The sequence below is a fragment of the Phyllosticta citriasiana genome, assembly GCF_038021145.1.
Source record: "Phyllosticta citriasiana strain CBS 120426 chromosome Unknown IWZ02scaffold_5, whole genome shotgun sequence".
Classification (NCBI taxonomy): Eukaryota; Fungi; Ascomycota; class Dothideomycetes; order Botryosphaeriales; family Phyllostictaceae; genus Phyllosticta; species Phyllosticta citriasiana.
In genome coordinates, this window is record NW_027117282.1 from 953769 (window position 1) to 973854 (window position 20086).

Genomic DNA, 20086 nt, shown 5'->3' on the forward strand with positions numbered 1-20086 from the left:
ACGGGCAGAGAGAAAATCGGAATCTCCAACATCTGGCCTTGCGATCCCGACAGTTGAATCACAAGTCCACGCGCAGTCTCGCCGCTCATACCCGGACTCGACCACCAAGTCTACCCTATCATCATCGACGACGTCGCTCGGCATGCCGCGGCGCGGCGCGAAGATAGGCGGCCATAAAGGTGGCCCATCCATTCCCTCGACAACCGCGACCTCGGGAAACACAGATTCGGACGCACTCGCGTCGGCCCATTCCGCTGCCCCCATTCCGTCATCGAACGCGCCAACTGATGCTGCAGCCGCGGCAACTTCAGCCCAAAGCACTGATATTGCGAATGAGCAGCGGCCAGCGGCATTGGCTGGAGGAGGAGATTCTAATGCTGTGGGTTCGGGGAAGTGGGGTGGGAAGAGTTCGGGAAAAGGGAATCAGAAAAAGCCGCCGCTCACGCATTTCTCGTGCATCCCGCTCGTGACGGCAACGACACGACCGCAGCTTGAAGCCTCGATCGCGCGATTCCGGCGGGAGGTGCTGGGGAAAGAGGGGGGAAGTGGTGAGCGTAAGGGAGCGCATGATCAGACGAAACCAACCACGACCCACGCCGAGCATGCTGATGGAAAAGAGCTCCAGGGCGACGCAGAAAAGAGCAAGGATGACGCAACGGAAAAGAACAACGGGGGAGGCGTAGCGCAGACAGCTGATAACGACGACAACACAACGCATGGAACGGCAACAGCGCCCTTCTCGCCTTCGGCCGTCCGCCCTGTCGGCACACTGCACCTCACACTGGGCGTCATGTCACTGCGCGACGACGAAAGCATCGCACGCGCCCTCGCCCTCCTGCACAGTCTGAATCTATCATCGCTCCTCCGCCAATCCCAATCGCAGTCTCAGTCCGAGTCACCAAACCAACCCCAACTCTCCTCCCACTCAGACCCTCATCATCCACCATCAGACCAACCCCCTCTCTCGCTCTCCCTCCAAGGCCTCCACCCCATGCAAAGCCCCTCGCGCACCTCAATCCTCTACGCCGCGCCCCACGACCCAACTAACCGGCTCTACGCCTTCGCAACCGCCGTGCGCGACGCTTTCGCCTCGGCAGAGCTGCTTGTGCCAGATGACCGCGCGTTGCGTCTGCATGCCACGCTCGTCAACACCATTTACGCCAAGGACGCGCGGCGACGCGGTGGTGATGGTGGACGAGGCGGGAGGGGCAGAGACAGAGACAGGGGTAAGTTCGATGCTAGGCCGTTGATAGAGAGGTTTGATGGCTTTGTTTGGGCCGAGGGGGTGAGGGTTGAGGGCGTCGCCGTGTGTGAGATGGGTGCGAAGGATTTGGGTGAGGGTAGGGGTCTTGGGTATCGGGAGGTGGCGTCTGTGGGGTTTGAGTAGGGAGGGTAGGGAGTGGTTTGATGAGCACCCATGTCACACAACGTACATATATATGGTAAAATGGTTGTACCTCAACAAACAACCTAGCAACCACCGCAACGGTTGCCGTCGCGCTCGATTTCCTCCGCCTTCCCGTCCTCGTTCTACACATGTACATTCCTACATGTACTTACATTGGCCAGCACTTCTCCTGATGTCCTGAATGGATAGACACTACTAGACACCTACCTTACCTTACTCCACGTCTCCAGAGCAGTGCCCCCACCAGCCGTTACCCATCTCATCTCGACAGCATGCATGCACACGTACGGCACGAATTCAGGTCCAGGTCCAGGTCGTTGTTGGACATTGTCATCAACTTTTTTTTCCTCTTCATCTCCATCTGCTTCTCCTTCTCCTGCTTCGCCTGCGCTGACGACCACCATACCAACATTGGTGCGCGCGGCTTTTTTCCCGCCGTTTCCGCTATCTGTCTGTCTGTGTCTTCGGATTCTCTCGGCATACTTCGGTGCCGTGTGTAGGTCCTTTTTAGCCCGTCGCCCATCTGCATGCATCCATCTGATCTGCTTCCTCGATGGAATGGCCCACAACCATCCATATTGAAGAAAAAATAGAAAGGGGAAAGGAACAGGAAAGGAAAGGAGAGGGCAGGAGCTATCTATCTCGACTATCCACTCTCCATCATCCACGCTTCTACTTCTCATCCAGCTCAAAGCTCCCCCCCTGACTCAAGCGATGAAGCCACCCCTCGCAACACCCTGCGCACTACGCCCAGCATCTAAGAATAAATCCTGCGCCTCCTCGACATCCGCCGTTCCGACCTCCTCCCTGCCGCCCACGCGCGCAAGCACCTGTGCCGGCGCCAGCAACTGCAGCGCATAGCGCAGACTGACCTTGACGCCGGCATCGCCGACGCGATCGAGGGCGGGCTCGACGATGCGCAGGCCCTCGGTGCGGGCGCGCGCGCGGATGATCTGGCGCACCTCGTCGGGCGCGTAAGGGTGCGTGGGGATGATGAGCAGGCGCGCCAGCAGGTCGGGCGGCAGGCCGTGGGCGGATGGCGGCAGGGTGGTTTCGGCGCCGCGGATGGGGCAGAGGCCGCGGTTGGAGGCGAGAATGACGATGGGCGAGATGGTGGATTCGAGGGCGCGGTTGAGGAAGGTGAAGGTTTCGAGGTCGAGCATGTGGACCTGGGGATGTCAGTGGTGATTGGATTTGATGGGCATGATGTTGGGGGCTTGCTTACCTCGTCGATGAAGAGAACGCCCGGGACTAGCTCTGCGACGCCCTGGTCAATGTACTTGTTGACGACCTTGTTGATCTCGGCGCGCAGCTTCTCGGTAATTTCCGTCTTGCGCGGCTTCATGAGCTGGCCCATCATGCTCATAATGTCCTGGCCTCCCTGCGGCCGCGCGTTGGCCACGTCGAGGTCATGAAGCGTCACGTCCTGCACCACCTCCTTCTTCTTGTGCACGTCGCCCTTGGGCACCGGCACGTATTCCTCGGCCTCGAGATCGAATTCGGTCGCGTAGGCGTCTGAGCGGCCCACACGCTTGACGGCTCCCGTGTTGGCTTCGATGTATATGACGTCGCCGAGCCGCACGCGCTCTTTTTGGATGGCCTCATAGATCGATGGGTCCAGCCGCAGCTTCTTGGTTCCCTTTGCCGACTTGAGCACGACGAGGAGGTGCGAGATGGTGCGGCCGTAACCGCCCAGAGGGTTCTCGGCTTCCTCTGGCGTGAGCTCAGTGACCTCGCCTTCGTAGACTTCTTTTGTTTCGCGTACGCGAAGACCTATTGCGAATCAGCATCTGAAGACCTTGCCAGGCTAGTCTTGACCACCGTACCGATCGCTCTTCTGAAGCACTCCATGAGCGCCTCCGTCTTCTTGACCTCTGCCGAATATATCTCGCTGCCGACAATGGGGCAGAACGGGACCTTGGTTCCCAATTCGTGTGCGACGGCTTGCGCGAGGGCCGTCTTCCCGGTGCCGGGTCCTCCAGCCAGCAACACTGCCCTGCCAGACATCTTCTTCGCCTTGATCAAATCCACGACAACTCCACATGCCTGGCAGAACTCTACATTAGCCGCTACTCCATAAGCAAACATGCCAGAACGCTGCTGTTTTCGCGACAGGCTGCAAGCTGCGTAGTTGAGGTGATGGCCTTTACCTCTCGCGATGCTGTCTGGCCCACAAAACCTCCTCCATTCTTTTCGGCCGTGCCGTCAGTCCTCAATCCAAGTCCCTTGATGTGCGAATGCGCAGCGGTGCGGTTCTCTCGCGAGCTGCCCTTGACTTCGCTGATCTGAACCGGCGCCATGGCGATGGCGGTCTTCGATGGATATTGGACCGTTGTAGTCGGAAGTCAGAACGCGATGAAAGGGTGGCTGGGAATATTCTAGCGCGGTGGAACGGAGCTTGACGGTTTGGGTGTGTTGAAGCTTAGGGAAATTCAAAGCTGGGGCGTCGAAACGCGATGCGCGACAACTGCCAAGACCAGCGGCTCGGTAGTCTTACCTCAGCATCAAGAATGCTCCTAGTCTGAACAACAACATCACGACATGGTTTCTTTACAGGTTATGGTCCTTTGATTTCTCATCCACTCTCTAATTTTCAACTCAGCCCAGGCCGACTCATGGCAAGCCATGTGCTGTGTCCCAGCTTCTTATCCGTCGCCAATTCCACCGTTCCCTGCTGCACAATACCTCGCTGCTGGCATGGGGGAAACCGAGAGCCAGAGTAGTTGTCAGGTGTCGTACGAGCGAACCAACCCACGCCGCCTCCAAAGACTTCTTTTGCCTTCAATTCATGCAGTACCGCCTCCATCCTAGTAGAGAAAGAAGCAGACTTTTCTGTTTCCCGGAATCCCACCCTTGCACTCGTAAACGTCAATCATCCATCGTCAACTACGACTCCGCTAGCCAGCAGAGCCCAAGCTTCAACCTTATCGACAAGAACTAGAAAGAAAGAAAGGGGGCGGAAAAACACAAGGGAAGTGAAGGGCTTGCAAGAGGACTGTTGTACAGCGAAGGAGAATACGCAAGGGAGGGATGTGTTCCCGCTGTAAGCGAGGAAGAATAGAGTAGAGGCAAAGCCGACGTGGGAGGGTCCCTAATGTCGTCTATGATTGCGCCTCAAACGCCAACTTTGAAGCCATCGACAATCCGAAGATTACTCCTCTTCGCTTTCCGACGCACTCGAGTCGTCGTCGTCAGAGCCATCGCGGTGGAGAGCTGCCAAATGTGTTAAAACGGGAGAAACAAGGCCGTCAATCAACTTACCAGCAGGTTCAGGGCTTGCGTCATCGCTTGAACCTCTGTTGGTAAAGTTTTGCAAGCGCTGCTTGATGTCCGCAATTGCAGCTTCCTGCTCATGTTTGCCCATGGGCTTGTTCTTCCTAGGTTGTGCCTGCGCCTTGCGAGCAGGAGGCTCGTAGTCGTCGTCTTGAGCTACCGGCTGCTGGTTGACAACGATAGAGTCCGGGGCCACGGTCTTGATGTACTTGAGCAGGTCATGGAGAACGTCATTAGGGATGGTGTCAATGTCAAGCTCAAGCTCGTCGTCATTGACACCCTATCAATGTCAGCCTTGAATCCATGGGACCAACTTTGAGTGAGGTTCTTACCTGAAGAGAGGGCACACCATTCCGGATGATTTGGACTGCCCTTGCCATCTGATTCTCATCCAAGTTGCCGATGGTCTCCGAGATGAGACGCTTCTCTTCAAATGTGATCTGACGTTGTTTCTTCTTGGGCTTCAGCGGAAGAGCCGGCTTGGAAGCCTTCTTGGGCTTGCTCTCCTTCTCCTTCTTTGCGCTCTTCTTGCCGCTGTATTTGGGCGAACTCTTCTTCTTGTTCTGCAAGGCCAGCTGCTCTTGCGTCAATTTCATGATTTGCTGGGCAATTTCAGCCTGGCGCTGCCGAATGGCCTCCTCGTCTTCGCCATCGCTCTCTTCCTCTTCCTCTTCTTCGTCCTCTTCCGACTCAGGCTCAGAGGCAGGAGCATGCTGCGCCAGCCAATCCGCCTTCTTCTCCCAAGTTCTTTTGAAGAGATCCTGGAGCAAGTGTCCCATTTTGTTAACCTCGTCTCCTTCGGGATTGAATTTGAAGCAGTTGGCAAACATGAGCTCAATGTCTGCCTTGACCTCCTTGGCCCCATTGTACTCCCCATGCTTGAGCCTGCTGGCAATCGTGCCAAGATCTATGGGCTTTTTAATGATTTTCAAATACTGGGGAATGTTCAAAGCGATCGGATCGACGGGAGCGAGGAATGGGTAGGAAAAGACCTGATGCTTGGGCTTGAGCATTTCGTTGACGACCATGTCACAAAACTTGAGCTCTAGCTGCGACTTCTTGCTCTTGGGCCTTGGGTTAGTGTATGGGAGATCCTTGGGTGGCGGTCTGTGAATCTCTCGCTTCGGGCGGCCGTCACCGGTCGTCGAGTCGCGACGAATCAACGGCGTTCCATCTGCTTGCAGAGCATACGTAACCGTCGGCGTGTTGGAATCTTTGGGAGAATGAGCAGGAACATGGGCGCGAGATTCGCGACGAGCCTTGGGCGGACCATTGCTCGATTTCTTCGTTCTCTTGGGGGGCTCAGCCTGAGCGTCTCGGGCAGGCAAGAGGTGCATTCCCCGCTCAAACCACACTTGCAAATTCCAGGCCGTCTGCGCAATGGGGTGTGCCGTTCCATTGAAGGTGATGCAGTTGTCAATCATGAGGTAAAAGTCGGACATGAAGTCGTCGACACTCTGATACTTCTTATCCCTGAGCTTCGACTCCATCGTGCCGAGGTCCATTGGATGTTGAATTATTTGCGGGTAGTGAGGAATATTAAGTGTCACCGGGTCGACGGGATGAAGAAAAGGCGCGGCCGACTTGGTCTTCTTTGCGCCGCGAAGGCGATCCATCAAGAACTTGTGTTGCGCCAGCGTAAGTTCTGCTTGATCGTACTTCTTCTTCTCCGGCGCATTACTGATGGCAGGGGTGGTCGGAGCAGCCTCTGTTGGGACGGCGACGTTATTGGTCTCGATTTTTGCTGGCTTGGGCGGTTGCGCTGAATTTCCGTTGGTTGTCGGCACAGCCGCAGGCGTAGGCGCATCGGCTGGCTTTGCCTCAGCTTCGGCGGTACCCTCAGCGGTTCTTGCGCGCTTCGCGGACGGACCGCCTTCGTCCTCATCATCTTCGCGCGGCCTGGTCTTGGTCATTGCAGGCGCATCTTCCATCAGATGGTCTGAACCGCCGGCGATTGGGGTTGCACTCGCGGCGGCGGTCACATTGGTGTGGCCGGCGTCGGCCGTCGTGGGAGCTTGGGGCGCAACCTCGGTGGAAGGAATGGCAGACACCTGTTCAGAAGGCTCCTCCTTGTGTGTGACCTCCTGGGACGCGGGCGCATGCGCCTCAACCGTCTCTTCCTCAGATATGTCCATTTTGCTGTCAACATCGTTGGTCGGTGCAGTAGAATCGACGGCGGGTGGCGCGGGCGGCGCAGAAGGCGCGACGTCGGCGGGCGCAGTTTCCACGGCTGGCGCAGATTGCGCAGGCTCGGTGGGAGGCTGAGAATCTTGCTCACCCATCTCGACAGGTGGCTTCACGTCGTCGGTCGCGCTGGTAGCGTCTGTAAGGTCCTTGCGATCGTTGGAGGTGGGCTGGTCGATCGAAGGAGGTTGGGTTGTCGTCGTGAGGCTGTCAGGCGCGGGAGGAAGGGTCTGCGGCACGTCGGGCGGATTCTCTGCGAGGATGGGCGCAGTGGGCGCAATATCACCATTGCCGTCGCCCGCAGGTGCTGGCAAGGAATCTTTCACATGGAGCGCATCGGGCGCCGGGGATGTTCCATTCGTGGCGCTGTTGCCGTTTGTCGCGGCGACGGTGTCGTGTGTAGTGTCGGCGAGCGGCGGATCAGGCAAGTCGAGGTGAGGCGTCGGGTCTTCATCAAAGAGCGGGTCATGATCATTTGCGCTTCTGCATGCGACAAGTATGGATTAACTATATGCGCTTTGGAAAATAATATCAAGGACCGACTCACCCGTTGATGTTGGAGTCCAAAGCCATCGTGTCTGCAGATGGAACGGGTTTCGCATCCAAGGACGGCTTGTCCGTTGCGGGCGAGGTCATGACGGCCATGCAAACGCGACGAAAAGAGAGGCCCGTGGATAACGCGACTGGGCGCCAGCTCCACCAGGCTGCAGCAGCGACAAAAGGAGTGGTGGCGGTGGGCGAGTGGAATTGGAGCTTGGGGACGCGCTAGGAATGGGATGACGCGTTGTGCGGAGCTGCGACACGCCTGAGACTGCGCTTTGTTTTTGGACAGAGCCGGGGGGGATGGGAGGAATCGAAGAGCAGAGACCCCGAGCAGGCAATATATACGGGCCGAGCGAAACACCAAGGGCGGCGGCGGATCACGTGCGCCGCGTGTGGTGATGCCCTGGACCGGGAAGGAAGGTGAAGGGCGGCGCGACGAAAAGGACGACGGCGGGGACAGTAAGTCAGAAGGAGCTTGCGGAGACGGCGGACCGACAGCGACAGGGTTCAACAAATGGCGCGACAAGGCGGATTTGAGTAGAGCTGAGCTGGGGGAGCTTGAAGGGAGCTGTCGTCAGAGCCACTGTGTTCAAAAGCAGACTGGAGCTCAGGATGTAGGTGGTGGGTGGTGGGTGGTAGGTGGTAGGTGGTAGGCAGTCGGGGCGGAACGGGCTAGACCAAGGTAAGGTAAGGTAAGGTGGGTAGGTACGGTAGTGGTGGAATCGGTTGGTGGTGGTTGCGGTTGCGGTAGCGGTTGCGGTTGCGGCGAATCAGTGGTCCGGAGCCCGAGCAGCGACGACTGGACGCGACGACGACGGGACCAAAAACCTCGGACGGCTTTGGCCGGGCAGAAGCAGCCATTTATTGTGCCGGCACTGACGCCTGGCTGCCGTGCACGGCCACCCTCTCCCCTAACCTGCCTAACCCTTCCCGGCCACTTCCAGCCCTTATCTAATCGCATCTGCCCCGATGCCGACTGGACGTCTCGTCTCGACAACAAAAATTTTGGCCCACTCCCGCTCCCTCCACCTCAGCGCCCATCACCACCCTTCGCCAGCCATGCCCACCGCCCTCTCCTCTCGCCGCAACGCCGAGGCCGCCAATCTCGACTCCCCCCTCCCCTCCAAGAAGACGAAACGTTCCGACCCTCAATCCAAAACTACCGCCTCCAAATCCGCCCTCGCCGCTCTCGTGCCCTCGGGCCAAAATGTCGCCAAGCGCCCCGTCGCGGCCGTCAACGGCACCAAGCGCACCAGAGGAGCCCAGGCCGACGAGTCGCAGGCTGTCGTTGGCAGCGCCGATGTTGACATGCAAGATGCTACTCTAGACGTCGTCACCATTTCGAGCGGCGAGGAAGACATGAGCGATCTGTCGAGCTCCGATGACGAACAAGACGCCGCCGATACCAAAGCTGGAGCCACTGATGTCGCCATGCAAAACGGAGATGACGCTGCGCAAGCAGACGCCGAACCTCCCTCATTCGGCGAGCTGCTCCAGGCCAACGCCCCCGAGGTCGTCGACGTCGAGGCTACCTTTGAAGACTCGAACGCGCCGTCGCGCGCATTAGCGCCCACAAACAACAACCGCGCCCTGTCTGCGCCCTCCGCCACGTCGTTGAGCACTGTCCTGACTCAAGCCCTCAAAACCAACGACCGCGAGCTTCTCGAGTCATGTTTCGAAATGAACGACCTAGACAGCGTCAGAGCTACCATTGAACGTCTTCCCTCGCCGCTCGTTGCAAATCTTCTCCGCAAGCTTGCCGAAAGACTACACAAGAGACCTGGTCGTGCCGGAAACCTCATGGTTTGGGTGCAATGGTCGATAGTGTCGCACGGTGGCTACCTTGCCGGCAGACAGGAGGTCATGCGCCAGCTGACGAGTCTAAACCGCGTCATCAAGGAGAGGGCAAGCGGTCTACAGCCTCTGCTCACATTAAAGGGCAAGCTCGATATGCTCTCGGCTCAATTGGAGCTCAGAAAGAACATGCAGAAATCCGCCGCGATGGACGACGATGAAGATGAGGAGGGTGTCATTTATGTCGAGGGCCAAGACGATGAATCCGAGGACGATGATGACGAGGTTGCCGGAGCTATCACGGATGGTCGCAGCGTCAAGGAATTCGACGAGCTCGACGGGGCTGAGAGCAGTGATGACGGTGCCATGAACTTTAATGCCGAGGCTGAAGATGGGTCAGAGGCCAGTGAGGACGAGGATGTTCTGGACGATGAGGCTGAGGAAACCGAAAACGACTCGGGCGACGAAGAATTTGAGGATGAGCTCGAGGAAGATGTCGACGAAGAAGGAGAGGACTTGTCTGGCAGCGAGGTCGAGACTCCTAGACCAACCAAGAGGTCTGCTGCCGCGCAGCGGATGGGTTTCGGCAGTGGCAGAAGACGCCAATGATTGTCTCGCATCATTCGTCATTTTCTTTCATGTAACCCATTTCCTTTTCATGTCTCTGCCGTTGCAGACCAAAAGAGGGCGTCATTGGTTGAAGGATTTGATGTTGCCCGTGTCAGGGCAAACGGACCAGGGGCTGCGGCGTTGAGATTCTACTGGAACGAATCGGGCTCGATTTCTAGTCTGCCAATGCATAGCGCTGGGATTTAGAAAAATTGCCTTGATTTTTCAGGGAGGTGGTTGCTGGATTCTACAAAAGGCTGAGATAAGCCGACTTTTCTCCAACAGGCAGTTCGCTTGCATCATCAACCAACTGACTGTGGTCGACCACTGCCGGTGGTCCGGCTACCACCCTGCCATGTCATCCAAACCCCACAACTCCCATCCGCCCTCGCCGCCCTTTGACAAGCCCAACAGGTGCTGCGGGACAGCCTCGCGTCACGCCGTTTCTTGTTGACAGTGTCTGGCTCTCAATACCTGTTTCCAGCACTTTTCCAAGATTCTAACGGGCGGGAAACCTCGCAAAGGCTCACATCTCCTAGGTTCCTTTCCCGAAAACCTATTGAAATGATGCGCTCTTCAGGTTCGGTACAACAAGTTGTTCTCACGTGCCCTCGCGTGTCCAGCACAGGTACCTCGCAGGCGCTGCTCGTCACTCCTTGCGTTTTGTCCATCTTCCTGTCCTCTTGCGGAGAAAATCAACATCACCGCCACCCCCGAGGCCACCCGCAAACATGACTTCATTGCAACAGATGCAAACAAGAACCACCAACCAACTGGCTCGACACGCGTTTCTCCAGTGCAGCTGATCTCCGGCCTACTTCTCCGTCTCCACGACTTCGCGGCTGCCCCAAAACACTGCTGCCTCCTCGCTTCGGTCCTGTGTTGTAACACCTTGTGCGCTCTCTCACGCATCACAGCTATGCATTGCTCTCAAAGCCCTTGGATGCTGTTTACGCCACTCCGTGCTCACGCCGCTCCGAACCGTACCGGGCGTATTTTGCGCCTCATTCGTTGACTTTCGATGGTTCTTACGATCCAAAATAATACAAATGGTGTAACTCGGACCCGCGCGCGCGCAATCCCGTTCGGTCCGACTGTTCAACCGTTCGTCCGAAGTCTTGAAGACAGATCGCGAAGAGAAAGCATATTTGGATAGTTAAGTCTTGCGGCTGACAAGAGAGTTTAAGAGGTAGTGGTGTGGTGTTGAGTTGACTTCGCACTGAATGTGGTAAGTCCAGGCGCTCCAATCATAGAGCTCTGGCTCATTGACTCCTATCTGGCCACTGTTGATGATTTGTTCAAACAATGCTCTGGAAGCTTCTTTGTTGTCCATGTCTTGAACGCAAGCTTCTTTGATTTGTTGATATTTTGGTTGATGGTGCGGCGTGGGCACAATGGGCTTTGTCTCTATTCATCAATTAACAACACCTGGATGTCTGTTCTCCGGCCCTGAATAAATAACAAGGTCAGGCCCGACTTACCACCAACAGCAGAGTATTCTGAGCATCAGACAGTGCGAGCCGCTCGACATCTCGTTACCAAAATTTCCACAAGTACCTTGATCCACGTTTCCAAAACGCTAGCAGACCACCATGGCAGCTTTGAGAGGTCTCCGTCGCAGACTCAGCAGATTGCTAATCTCGAGCAGAAACTTATCCACCGGCGCCTTGATGACGTCCACGGAGTCTTCCTGCGACGACAGCTCTGTCTCTTCGACCTCTGGGTCCATCTCGGGCCCAGCAAGTTTGGACTCGGTCCGCATTTGCTTTCATTCAGTGGGCGCTCCAATGGACGTGGACACTGACACTAGTCTTTTGGACTTTATCAACGACGAAGTAAGTTTGCGTCCTTCCCTGACCCAGCTCCCCACCATTGAGCAGCTCGCCTTTGCGAAATACCTTCTTGGTCGAGCACGCGAGCAGCACTCGCCGCAGGAATCCACGGCATCGACGCCTGGCGACTGGCTACGGGCACTGAGTCTGGGACTGTCCTTGCGCTCCAAGTGCGACTGCAACTCTCCCGCCTTGCACAGCACCGAAAGCACATACAGTGGCCACGATGCAGACGACGAGTGCGGCCTGGGCATTTTTGGCATCTCTGGGATGCGAAGCGCCAGCATCCACAGTGAGAGCAGCATGTACACATCCGACGACGAAACCGACTACTGCGACCTCCGCAACTACTCGACCGTCAGCCTGCCGCAGGTCCAAGATTCCGTCTCCTCTTCCTCGCCCAGCATCTACAGCCAAAGCAGCGGCAGCGAAACCGACTCGCCCAGCTCATCCTGCAGCGCGCCCAGCGGCACTCTGCACCGCCGCGCCTCTGCGCCGAGCCTCTCGTCGCGCTCAGCCTACTCTTTTGATTTCGACGCCTGGACGTCGTACACGTGGAGCACCTGCTCGGCGCACTCGTCGCCCATGGGCACGCCGCGTCCCCCCACTGCGTCGTCCTATGCGCGTCTGGCGCTCGTGCCGTCGTTTACCAGCGCGGCTTCGTCTTCTGGCGTGCTCCCGCCTTCTTCATCGCCGTTCTTCCAGACCGCGTACAAGTCTGTTTACTCTCCCAATGCCTGTGATGCGCTTTCTCTCTGCCGCCTCCCCAGTGCGGCGGCGTGGAGCGTGACGCAGCTGAGCCTTTGCGATGTCAAGGTCGGCATGTTGGGCCGGTGGGTTAAGGGACGTGTTAATAGGCAGGTCGGTGGCAAGGTCAGGAGGGGTTGGAGGAGAGTCAAGATGGGTGCTTCTGTTGGGAATTGAGTTCCTCGAAAAGGAGAGACGCGATTGAACAGGTAAGTGGAAGGAGAGCGACGAAAGGTGAGTCTTTGTTTTTTTCCTTGGGGAAGGTGAGTAGAAGTGCCATACAGGCAATTGTACTCGACCTTACCCTACCCACACTCACTTGAACATTTTCCTTTGTCCACATCTCGACACAACTTTCCTTTGTTATACCAGAAGACGAGAAGAGGTTGTTAGTTTGAGATTCAAGCTAAAACTAAAAAACAAATGATCCTACTAAATTGCGTCCACATGTGCCGTTGAAAATGCATCATCACAATTGAGTGCCTGTTCACGCCTTGATCTAAATGCCCCGAAGCAAGTCATGCCATGCTGAGACGCCATCACAAATAGAGCCATCCACAACTCATCCACATCGACTCTTCTCGATCCCCATAACGTGCACATCTCACCTCATATTCTCCTACCAACCTCAATTTCCATTCAATCCCGATCCTCGACGAGCAAAAACGTCGCATACCACCCACCCGCCACGCCCGTCACCCTAAAGCCCCCCTCACGCTCAGCGGCACCCAAATCGACTCTCCGAAACTCCCTGGAAAACCGCCTCCCCTTGCCCCTCTTCCCCCCACTCTCCTCCCCCTCATCTTCCCCAACCCAACACCCCGCACCCAACTGCCCCTCATCATTGCTCCCCGCAATCCACACGCCGCGCGTGCGCTCAAGCAAAATAACATGCGCCGCACCCACCGCCACGTCAACGACGTCTTCATCCGGCAGCGCGTCGATAGACACGGGAAGCGGGCCGTCGGCGGGGTACCAGCCGTCGGCTTCGGCCACAGCGAAGAGCGCGAGACGGTTCTGCTCGGTGGTCTCGTTCGCGGCGGACTCGAGGGGAAAATCGGGCGCGGCGTTGCCCCAGATGTATACGCTGCCGTCGGCCGTGAGCGCGGCGGCGAGATGCCCGTTTGGACAGGTCGCTGCTTTTGTGATGGGGGTGCCGTCGTCGTCGTCGTCGTCGTCGTCGTCGGTGGGTGAGAAACCGCTGACGGCGCAGGGCGTTGTGCACGGCGTTGGGGTGTCGGTTGGTCGGCCGAGGGAGGCGGAGTGTCGTGGCTCTGCTGCCCATGAGGAGAGCGATGATGTCGTGTGGGCGAGGTGGAATGTTTGGCCGGCGTGGAGAGCGTGGAGAGGGGCATGGGCGAGGGTGTGGGAGGTGTAGGGAGGAGGGGAAGGGGAAGGGGAGGAGTGACGGGCGTAGGTGATGAAGGCGTCTAAACTGCTGAATTCTAGGATTGTTGTTGATGTTGAAGGGGGAGGGGCTTCGGTGTTGTGCAGTTCAGAAGCAGGAGGCACAACGACTGCGGTTCTGCCGACGCCATTGACAGCGACGTATGTGCATTTGAGGTTAGTTGCCGTACACGTCAATGATTCTTCACTCAATCTCGAGACCTCTGGCAACAGGAACAACATCGACTCGCCCGTAATGGCACCACGACAGCCATCATGCGTCCCAAAGAAGGAATGCAACGACAGCGGCTCTAATGCCTCTTCGTCTTCCTCGCCAGATTGGGTTGCCATGACCTGTAGCTCCATCTCGCCCCACAGCCCGCGCCAAAGGTAGCGAGACCCAATCCGCAGCACGACATCGGACCACCCGGCCCAGCAGACCTCAATGGGCTCGCCGGGCGCACTGCCGGCGATTTCGGTAAATGTCGAAATGGTTGGGCCTGCGTTGGATAAGAGCTGGCCGTGGGCGTTGAAGCCTGCGGCAAGGAGCCGCATAGCCAGCTGGTCGCGGATTACGCTCGAAAAAAAAAGAAAGAAAAAAGAAAAACAGCGGAGTTTCTGTCGTGTAGCTGATTGGATTGGGCGGCGCGCCCTCAAGGTCGAGTCAGGTTGTCGTCAACCAGCGTTTGCTGCGCTGCGTGGGTAATGCTTGGTGCTAGCCTGCTGCGACCTTTCCACCTGATTTCCAATCCAAGCTCTTGAGATGATGCGTGGGTGACAGTCCTTTCCAATGAAATGGATGTGCTGTGACGAGGCGGGCAGGCGAAGGCGAAAAAGGAACCGCGGCTGTGTAATATGACGAAAGTGGTTTGCTTGGAGGTTGCGTGCCTGGGCCTGGAGGTGAGGTGAGCGACGGGACGGCACGCGGTCGTCCTCGTCGGACGCAGATCCGCTACCATGTCAAAACGTCAGCCCCCGCACCAACACATTTGTAAGAAACCGCCATTGTCGGGCTCGCCACGAGACTGGACTGATGGGAGCGGCTTATATTGCCGCTGAGGTTGCCAGCGCCATGTTGTCGTCCTGGCGTCGTCCCTTTGGCCCAACATGCCTCCTCCAACCAGCGCGATCCAGCAAATCATGCCAACAGCACTCGTCACAGGCGCAAACTCTGGCATTGGCTTCGAGTTTGCCAAAGTTCTGATCAAGCAGGGCTACGATGTCTACGCTGTGGACATTTGCGAAGGAGAAAACCTCAAGAGCCTGGGTTGCCGGACGGCGCGGCTAGACGTGTCCTCACCCGAGGCCGTGGCCGACTTCAAAGAAAACCGCTATGGCGATGGGCCGCTGGACTTGCTTCTCAACATCGCCGGTATCTTCCCAGCCCCCTCTGGAACGGCCTGTCGCGAATGCTTACTCGGCTGCGGCCCAGGTGTCATTGCCCGGAAAGAACGCGACTCCCTGACCACCGTCGACCACCATTCCCTCCTCTCCGTCTTCTCCGTCAACACCTTTGGTCCGCTGTTCGTAACCCAGGCCCTGCTGCCCAACCTGCTCAAGTCCAAGAACCCCCGCATCGGTCTCATGTCGAGTCGCATGGGCAGCATTGCCGACAATACGAGTGGCGGCACGTATGCGTATCGGTCGTCGAAAGCAGCGCTGAATAGCATTGGCAGGAGCATGGCAGTAGATCTCAAGGACAAGGGTGTGGTTGTCGCCATTCTCCACCCTGGCATTGTGCGGACCGGCCTTATTCCTCAAACTTCTGAACAGTTGAAAGATGCTGTGAATTCGGATGAGGCTGCTCAAAAACTGTTCAAGGTTTTTATGAGCAAAAAGATTGAAGATACGGGCAAATTTTGGCATAGAGAAGGACAAGAGCTGCCGTGGTGAAGGTATGTCATTTCATTCGTGGTCTGGTGACGGATTCCTGCAACTACATACACATGGACGTTGTTCTCTGAATCTACGACTGTGGAGCAAGCACTCGAATTTCAAAGCTTGACTTGGGAAAAGCAAAAACAAAAACTTTGAACCATGACCTATCCATTGTAAACCATTTTTTGGGGCTTACAACGCTTTCCGTTGGACTGTTCCTGAATTTTCTTATCTTGGCATTTCGGCCCCTCCCGAGATAATTGACCCCAATCTATGACTCTTATTTCAAGTCCCTGGCTCGACCCTTGCTCGAATCCAATATAAGTACTGAGATTGCGCAACCAGGCGGGCTCGTTGGCCGCTCACTTCAAGGATCTCCTTGTCGAGACAATTGAGTCGTCAGCTGCGGCTGCTTCAAAACTTCACCACACTCTAACAACGAGACTGCACGTGGCCTGGCGCAATTCCAAAGATGACGGTGACGACACGCGAAATCAAGTTCTTCAAAGCGGAAGACTTGAAGAACGATACGACTCTCCAGACACAGGTCATCGATCTGATCAACATCGCATTCGCCAAACCTCCGAAGGGTCAGCCGCTGTCAACAGGGCTGCGGTTCGAGAATCCTGAAGAGTTTTTCGAGCGACTGGCCAACGGGATATGCGCTGTACTCTTTCTCGAAGGCGCCCCCGTCGCCACTGCCGCACTAATACCTTGGAAAAGTGACAGCATGGTAAGTCAAAACGCCTGGGTCGTTCACCAAAGCTTGAAACTGAAATCTTTAGGACGGCGACGACTTTGAGCTTTCGACTGTCGCTGTCCCGCCAGGTTGTCGAAAACTCGGCTTTGCGGAAGCCTGCTGCGCCGCGGCCGAGGAGGCCATCATGTCGCAAAGGAGCGCCAGCTCAGAGGCAAAAGAAGCTCGACTGTGGTTGAAGTGTTCAGAAACGCGCGCCGCACCCCATTGGATACGCAGAGGGTTTGTGGAGACTGAAAGGACCTTGGTGCCCGCTGGCACCTGGGGCAGCGAACATGAATTCAACCTCATAACCATGTGTCGTCCGTTGCGAAGGAGCTCTTGCTAAAAAAGATGTCAATTTCGAGCAGAGAAGGAGTCCATTTTCTATTGTTTTTGAGTTTAATAGTCGTGAAAATTCTGGAAATGCGGATCGCGGCTTTCTGACTTTCAATCGTCAGCGGAGAATTGCACCCAGGCTCGCCCTTTTGAGTGTTTCCAGGGGGACTTTGTCTGGGTCTAGAAGGCCTCCTCAATCCAGTAACAGCAATCTGCTCACAGGGCTCCAAATTCGCCCTTGAGGATTATGGCACCCAGCCCACATGGCTCAAAACTCAACCGAAAACTTGAAGGCGCGTGACTGCCAATCGCACGTAACTTGGAGCTGGACAGTCTCTTTGAAACGGCGTTTTCAATGCGTGCTGCGTCGCAGGGTCCAGCCTCTGGGCTGTCAAAGTTTTGTGGTAGACATCAAATATCTTCGGTCCCAAACTTGGAATCTATCTTCTGATTGGCAAATGTCACTCGCTGACGTGAGGCAGACCCCGATTTGATCAGAGGCCACAGTGGACTAGTACCGAAGCAGCTGGCAGCTTGAGCTCAGCTCGCGCCTCTGGAGCTCAGCTTGACATCATATAAGGAGGCAGGGACAGCTCGTGCCTCGTCTCAAGGGAAACGATCGTCTTCTCACCTGTTCCAACAAAAATGCCTCTTCTCGTCAAGCTCATCAGCAATGGCGTTGGCCTCGCCACCGAGGCAATGGCCCACCGCAAAGCGTCCAAAACAGCTGGATCCACCCAACCCCTGGCATCAGGACCTCTAGAGAAAGGAGAAGTGATTGAGATCACTGAAAAGGAAGCCGAGCACCTTAAATCGACGGGGCAAGCTGTGCCAGCAGGAGAAGCAAACGAAAAAAGCGAGCCAGTCAACATCATCATCCCAGACCGGGTCGAAGAGGACGAAGAAGTCTGGGAGCTGGACGACGCTGCCGACAAAGTGTGGGAGGAGGTGCCGGCAGAAGAGCAACCGCCTGCCTATGCTGAGACCGAGGAGGCGCAAAAGAACTCCAACAAGCGCATTCAGACCCTTATGGACAACCTCGCAGCTCCACCGTCACAGTCCGACGCAGCTCGGCTCCCCTATCCAGTCATTCTTCCCCAGCGCCGCCCTCGCGAGAAGGCTCGCGGCTTCATCAGAGCGTACGCGCCCTCGCTGAGCGCTGCTGGCATCGACGAAGCATCCTTCATGTCATTCCTGTCGGCCCTCTACCGCGAGAGCCAAGTGCACCCCGTCTTCAACGTCATCTTCGTCGGCACCACCATCGCGGGCTTCGTGCCCGACATCACCGTCATGGCCGTGTGCACAGCCATCCAAGCGGCCATGGTGCCAGCCGTGATGCTGCAAACACGCTACACGGCCAACAACTTCCTCGACCGCGCCAACGACGCCATCTTCCGGCCGCGCGGTCTCTACGCCATGATCGTCTCGTTCAAGGGCGACACGGAGCGGCCCATTACCGCGCAGCCGCTCGACATCAACGCCGCCATCATGAAGTACGGCCAGGCGTCGGGCTCCAAGACCAAGGACTTTGGCCGCAACTTCCGCTCCACGAGCGGCAAGACGTACGGCGAGGCGGAGCTGCCCGAGGCGGCCGAGCTGGTCTTTCCGGCGCTCGACGACGCGGCCGCGGATGGCCAGACAAAGGAGAAGCAGGACGTCAAGGAGAAGATGCGCCGGGGCTCCAAGTTCGTGCAGGAGTACTACGACAGGCGGGCGCAGGCCGTCTTTGTAAGACTCCCTCCCACTTCCCACTTCCCCCCTCTTTCAACACACTCACCTCCCGCGCAGCTGCAAGAAAACCCCGACTCGACGCTCCTCCCCAAGGACCCGCAGTTCGCGTCGGCCCTTAGCGACCCCACGCACCCAGCCTACCAGGGTGGCCTCGTGACGCTGCTCTCGGGCGGCCGAATCCAACACCGCGGCCTGATCCGCCGCGGCGTCGACTTGTACAACAAGAGCAGGGCTCGCAGCGCCGCGGAAAATGCGAATGCGAATGGAGAGGCCCCGCCCTCGCCGGCGCCGCCGGGCAAAGCGTCTACCACAGGCCCGGCTCCTCGCCCCGCTGCAAACGGAAGGCCGGTTGGCAGGAGCAGGGCGGCGTCGGGGTCGCGTGCGCGCAGGCCGCCGCCTAGACGTGTTGGTCTGATTGGCTCGGTCAAGAAGGCGTTGAGACAGGTATGTTTTTATTGTTGTTACTGCTTCACTGGCGGAAGAGGGTGCTTGATGCTAATTATCGTTGGTGTAGGACGTCATGTATCTTATGATTGTCAACATGCCGTCGCAGGAGGAAATGGCAAAGGCGCAGACGGAATTGGACAAGATGGGACAGAAGGATGCTGCAGGGCAAGGCCAGACTGCTTGAATTTGCGCTGCTTTGCCCTTGTGAATGACTACCCAACTTTGCTTGTAGCAATTGAATCGAGATTGCAGTTTCGCAATGCCAGAAACAAGTGTTGAAAGAACGACAACGATCATGTCGACCGGTGCTAGGAGAGGAACCACCATCTCGAAAAATGGTTCGACGGAAGCAGGTCATTCACCTGGCCGCATTGAACTCCCTCTCGCCCCGCCTCGCCCTCTCCGCGAAACCAACCCACTCCTCGCCGCTCTCGAACCTCTTGACCAGCTCGTCTGGATCATAATCCACACCGATCGGGTTCTTGCTGAACGACTCAGTCTCCATAAACTTCTTGGCGTCCAGCTTGGCCATGTTGTCCACCTGGCACTCGATACCATTGCCATCCGGATCTTCATAATACATGCTAGTCGACATGCCGTGGTCGACGCACCAGGTGGGCTCAAAGCCGGCAGCCTTGCGACCCTTGTACCCTTCCACTAGGTCGGCGAGTGTGTTGTAGGTAAAGGCAACGTGCCGGAGCCCGGTCGTCTTTGGTGGATGCGGAGTGACTTCGGCAGAGGCAAAGATGGCTAGACGATGGTGTTCGTCGTCCCAGGTCAGGAAAGCTGCTTTGTCTGTCCCGAATGTTTGCTGTGCTGAGAGCATCGTCTTGTAGAAGTGAACCATGGCAGGGAAGTTTGCCGTCGTGGTTTGAAGGACAAAGTGGGCGAGGGCCGCCGGGGGAGGGATTTTCGGGGTTGAGGTTGATGTGAGGGAGGTGACAGTTGTCGTTGTTGTCGTGGTAGTTGCTTCGGTGGCAGACATTTTAAGCTTGCTTCTTGGATCTGTGGTGTTCTGCAGTGATGGATCAAAAAAAGTTGATGGCGTCTCAGGGGCGAGGGTCTCAGTTCAAATAGGAAAGGGAAGATGACTGGTGTCAACTATCCGTCCCTGATTTCAGCACCATACATGATGTAAAGGGCCTTGAATGCTCCGAGTTCCGCCTTTCCAGAGGACGG

General features: G+C 56.9%; 10 protein-coding genes across 10 annotated transcripts; 6 read left to right on the plus strand and 4 right to left on the minus strand.

The window, feature by feature from the left end:
• Positions 1–142: 142 nt before the first annotated feature.
• On the plus strand, positions 143–1387 carry IWZ02DRAFT_375970 (AKAP7 2'5' RNA ligase-like domain-containing protein; the record flags this gene model as incomplete). Its single annotated transcript, XM_066764859.1, has 2 exons — positions 143–545; positions 732–1387. The coding sequence occupies 2 exons, from the start codon at positions 143–145 to the stop codon at positions 1385–1387; spliced, it is 1059 nt and encodes a 352-aa protein (XP_066623770.1).
• Positions 1388–2115: 728 nt separating this feature from the next.
• IWZ02DRAFT_432142 (TIP49 C-terminus-domain-containing protein) lies at positions 2116–3708 on the minus strand (the record flags this gene model as incomplete). The annotated part of the gene is made up of 4 exons (XM_066766199.1): positions 2116–2577; positions 2634–3181; positions 3235–3508; positions 3559–3708. The coding sequence occupies 4 exons, from the start codon at positions 3706–3708 to the stop codon at positions 2116–2118; spliced, it is 1434 nt and encodes a 477-aa protein (XP_066623771.1).
• An 851-nt stretch (positions 3709–4559) lies between these two features.
• On the minus strand, positions 4560–7510 carry IWZ02DRAFT_375155 (uncharacterized protein; the record flags this gene model as incomplete). The annotated part of the gene is made up of 5 exons (XM_066764805.1): positions 4560–4621; positions 4670–4961; positions 5014–6708; positions 6910–7345; positions 7413–7510. 5 exons carry the CDS (start codon positions 7508–7510, stop codon positions 4560–4562), a joined length of 2583 nt encoding a protein of 860 aa, XP_066623772.1.
• Positions 7511–8467: 957 nt separating this feature from the next.
• IWZ02DRAFT_375433 (Dip2/Utp12 family-domain-containing protein) lies at positions 8468–9811 on the plus strand (the record flags this gene model as incomplete). Its single annotated transcript, XM_066764824.1, has 1 exon — positions 8468–9811. The coding sequence occupies one exon, from the start codon at positions 8468–8470 to the stop codon at positions 9809–9811; it is 1344 nt and encodes a 447-aa protein (XP_066623773.1).
• Positions 9812–11403: 1592 nt separating this feature from the next.
• On the plus strand, positions 11404–12567 carry IWZ02DRAFT_489587 (uncharacterized protein; the record flags this gene model as incomplete). The annotated part of the gene is made up of 1 exon (XM_066769587.1): positions 11404–12567. The coding sequence occupies one exon, from the start codon at positions 11404–11406 to the stop codon at positions 12565–12567; it is 1164 nt and encodes a 387-aa protein (XP_066623774.1).
• Positions 12568–12815: 248 nt separating this feature from the next.
• IWZ02DRAFT_498454 (uncharacterized protein) lies at positions 12816–14691 on the minus strand. Its single transcript, XM_066770210.1, has one exon. The coding sequence runs from the start codon at positions 14329–14331 to the stop codon at positions 13030–13032; it is 1302 nt and encodes a 433-aa protein (XP_066623775.1). The 5' UTR covers positions 14332–14691; the 3' UTR covers positions 12816–13029.
• Positions 14692–14714: 23 nt separating this feature from the next.
• IWZ02DRAFT_448587 (3-oxoacyl-reductase) lies at positions 14715–16021 on the plus strand. Its single transcript, XM_066767339.1, has 2 exons — positions 14715–15148; positions 15209–16021. The coding sequence occupies exons 1-2, from the start codon at positions 14884–14886 to the stop codon at positions 15667–15669; spliced, it is 726 nt and encodes a 241-aa protein (XP_066623776.1). The 5' UTR covers positions 14715–14883; the 3' UTR covers positions 15670–16021.
• IWZ02DRAFT_498456 (uncharacterized protein) lies at positions 16002–17177 on the plus strand. The gene is made up of 2 exons (XM_066770211.1): positions 16002–16387; positions 16440–17177. Exons 1-2 carry the CDS (start codon positions 16127–16129, stop codon positions 16737–16739), a joined length of 561 nt encoding a protein of 186 aa, XP_066623777.1. The 5' UTR covers positions 16002–16126; the 3' UTR covers positions 16740–17177.
• A 197-nt stretch (positions 17178–17374) lies between these two features.
• IWZ02DRAFT_489591 (uncharacterized protein) lies at positions 17375–19091 on the plus strand (the record flags this gene model as incomplete). Its single annotated transcript, XM_066769588.1, has 3 exons — positions 17375–18457; positions 18518–18904; positions 18975–19091. The coding sequence occupies 3 exons, from the start codon at positions 17375–17377 to the stop codon at positions 19089–19091; spliced, it is 1587 nt and encodes a 528-aa protein (XP_066623778.1).
• Positions 19092–19265: 174 nt separating this feature from the next.
• IWZ02DRAFT_468969 (Glyoxalase/Bleomycin resistance protein/Dihydroxybiphenyl dioxygenase) lies at positions 19266–19892 on the minus strand (the record flags this gene model as incomplete). The annotated part of the gene is made up of 1 exon (XM_066768673.1): positions 19266–19892. The coding sequence occupies one exon, from the start codon at positions 19890–19892 to the stop codon at positions 19266–19268; it is 627 nt and encodes a 208-aa protein (XP_066623779.1).
• Between the last annotated feature and the right edge of the window lie 194 nt (positions 19893–20086).

Coding starts and splice junctions, on each gene's coding strand:
- IWZ02DRAFT_448587 (XM_066767339.1), top strand. CDS start 14,884: ATGCCTCCTCCAACCAGCGCGATCCAGCAAATCATGCCAACAGCACTC. Junction 15,149..15,208: donor CTTGCTTCTCAACATCGCCG/GTATCTTCCCAG, acceptor GCTGCGGCCCAG/GTGTCATTGCCCGGAAAGAA.
- IWZ02DRAFT_498454 (XM_066770210.1), bottom strand. CDS start 14,331: ATGCGGCTCCTTGCCGCAGGCTTCAACGCCCACGGCCAGCTCTTATCC.
- IWZ02DRAFT_498456 (XM_066770211.1), top strand. CDS start 16,127: ATGACGGTGACGACACGCGAAATCAAGTTCTTCAAAGCGGAAGACTTG. Junction 16,388..16,439: donor CTTGGAAAAGTGACAGCATG/GTAAGTCAAAAC, acceptor TGAAATCTTTAG/GACGGCGACGACTTTGAGCT.